At 37.6% G+C, this 1,378-nt stretch overlaps 1 protein-coding gene across 1 annotated transcript in view; it reads right to left on the bottom strand.

Annotated features, from left to right (window-relative positions):
* LOC103609156 (liprin-alpha-1-like) overlaps positions 1–1,378 on the bottom strand; it is a gene marked incomplete at its 5' end in the record, with an annotated part of 36,773 nt that overhangs the window by 7,176 nt on the left and 28,219 nt on the right. The window contains 2 exons of the mRNA XM_008593508.1: positions 504–572; positions 1,319–1,378. Of these exons, the coding sequence (XP_008591730.1) occupies positions 504–572; positions 1,319–1,378 (129 nt within the window). The remainder of the gene's footprint in view (positions 1–503; positions 573–1,318) is intronic.

Raw genomic sequence — 1,378 nt, forward strand, 5'->3', positions numbered from 1 at the left:
CGCACTCTCCAGTGCGCCACCGGGCCGGCCCGAACATTTTGTGTTTTTTAATATATTTCTTAAACATGCTCCCCAAAGCATAGGGGCTCTGGGTTGGGGTAGGATATCCAGTTGTCCCTGAAACACAGACTCCACCGCTAGATTACAACCAATGTTTTATGATGTGAAAACCATTTTTGAGGGGGTGTCAAAAATTAAGTAGAAAAAATGAAAACAAAACTGCCTTATTGAAAATAATAGTTTCTTTTTTTCTTTTTTTTTTTTTGGTGGCTGGCCATACAGGGATCAACCCTGGACCTTGGTGTTATCGACACCATGCTCTATCCAACTGAGCTAAGCAGCCAGAAAATATTAGTGTCTTAATAGCTCATTTGTTAGCTTAACTCATAAAGTAAAATTATCTCCACAATTAGAAGAGAGAGCCTAGCTAGATGGTTGTCCTAAGTATAATAAAACAATTTACATTTAAAACAAATTTAAAAATCATTAGGCTGAAAACTTACTTCATCAAACCTTCTGTCAGTCCCCATGACCAAAAGGTTGTTAAATTCTCTTTCTAAGACAGTACGAGCCTGAAATAGCAAAACAACCAAAACTTTAATCAACCTAATTTGAAGGATGTTAACACATCACAANGAAATAGCAAAACAACCAAAACTTTAATCAACCTAATTTGAAGGATGTTAACACATCACAATTGTTTTTTAAACTAAGACTTTTAAAAAACTCACTCGCTGCTATGAATGTACTGAACCATGACAGTACTTTAAACCAGGGCTTTTAATGTGGAGTGTGTGCATGAACTTTTGGGGAGATGGATCCATGATCTCTTGAAAATTATATGCAAGAGTGTGCTGTGCGGGTTGGTTAGGGGTATTGGCAAAAGATATTCAATGTTCTGTGGAATAATAAAAATTTCCTGGTTTTCAAATGGGTCCATGAGTAAAAAAGAATTACATAAGGCAATTACCCACAGAAGCAAAATTAATAAAACATCTGTGAGGCACACCTAAAAATACTTCTTCCACGGAAGAACTACATATGTAGCACTCTTACTAGCATATGGACTGGAACAAAAGTCTCCTTATTTTGTTTATCGCAAGATTCTCATGCTCGCAAAAGAAAATGAGAAGACAGAATCAAGCACTGCTGTTGTGAACCAACATGTTATAGATTTGTTGTGAAAAGAGACTACTAGCTGTCTGAGGTCTTTTTGTTATGTTTTCTCTCCACTCAAAGGAAGAATGAAATGTCTACCATCAGGAGAATAGACTGAGCACTGTGACTGAGTGGAGACGGGGACAGTTCCCAGTGTCACCTGTGTATTCTGCGTTGGGATCTGTAACAATAGCGCCAGTGCGTTGAAGTCAAAGGTTTC

The sequence above is a fragment of the Galeopterus variegatus genome, unplaced genomic scaffold (genome assembly GCF_000696425.1).
Source record: "Galeopterus variegatus unplaced genomic scaffold, G_variegatus-3.0.2 Scaffold9272, whole genome shotgun sequence".
Classification (NCBI taxonomy): Eukaryota; Metazoa; Chordata; class Mammalia; order Dermoptera; family Cynocephalidae; genus Galeopterus; species Galeopterus variegatus.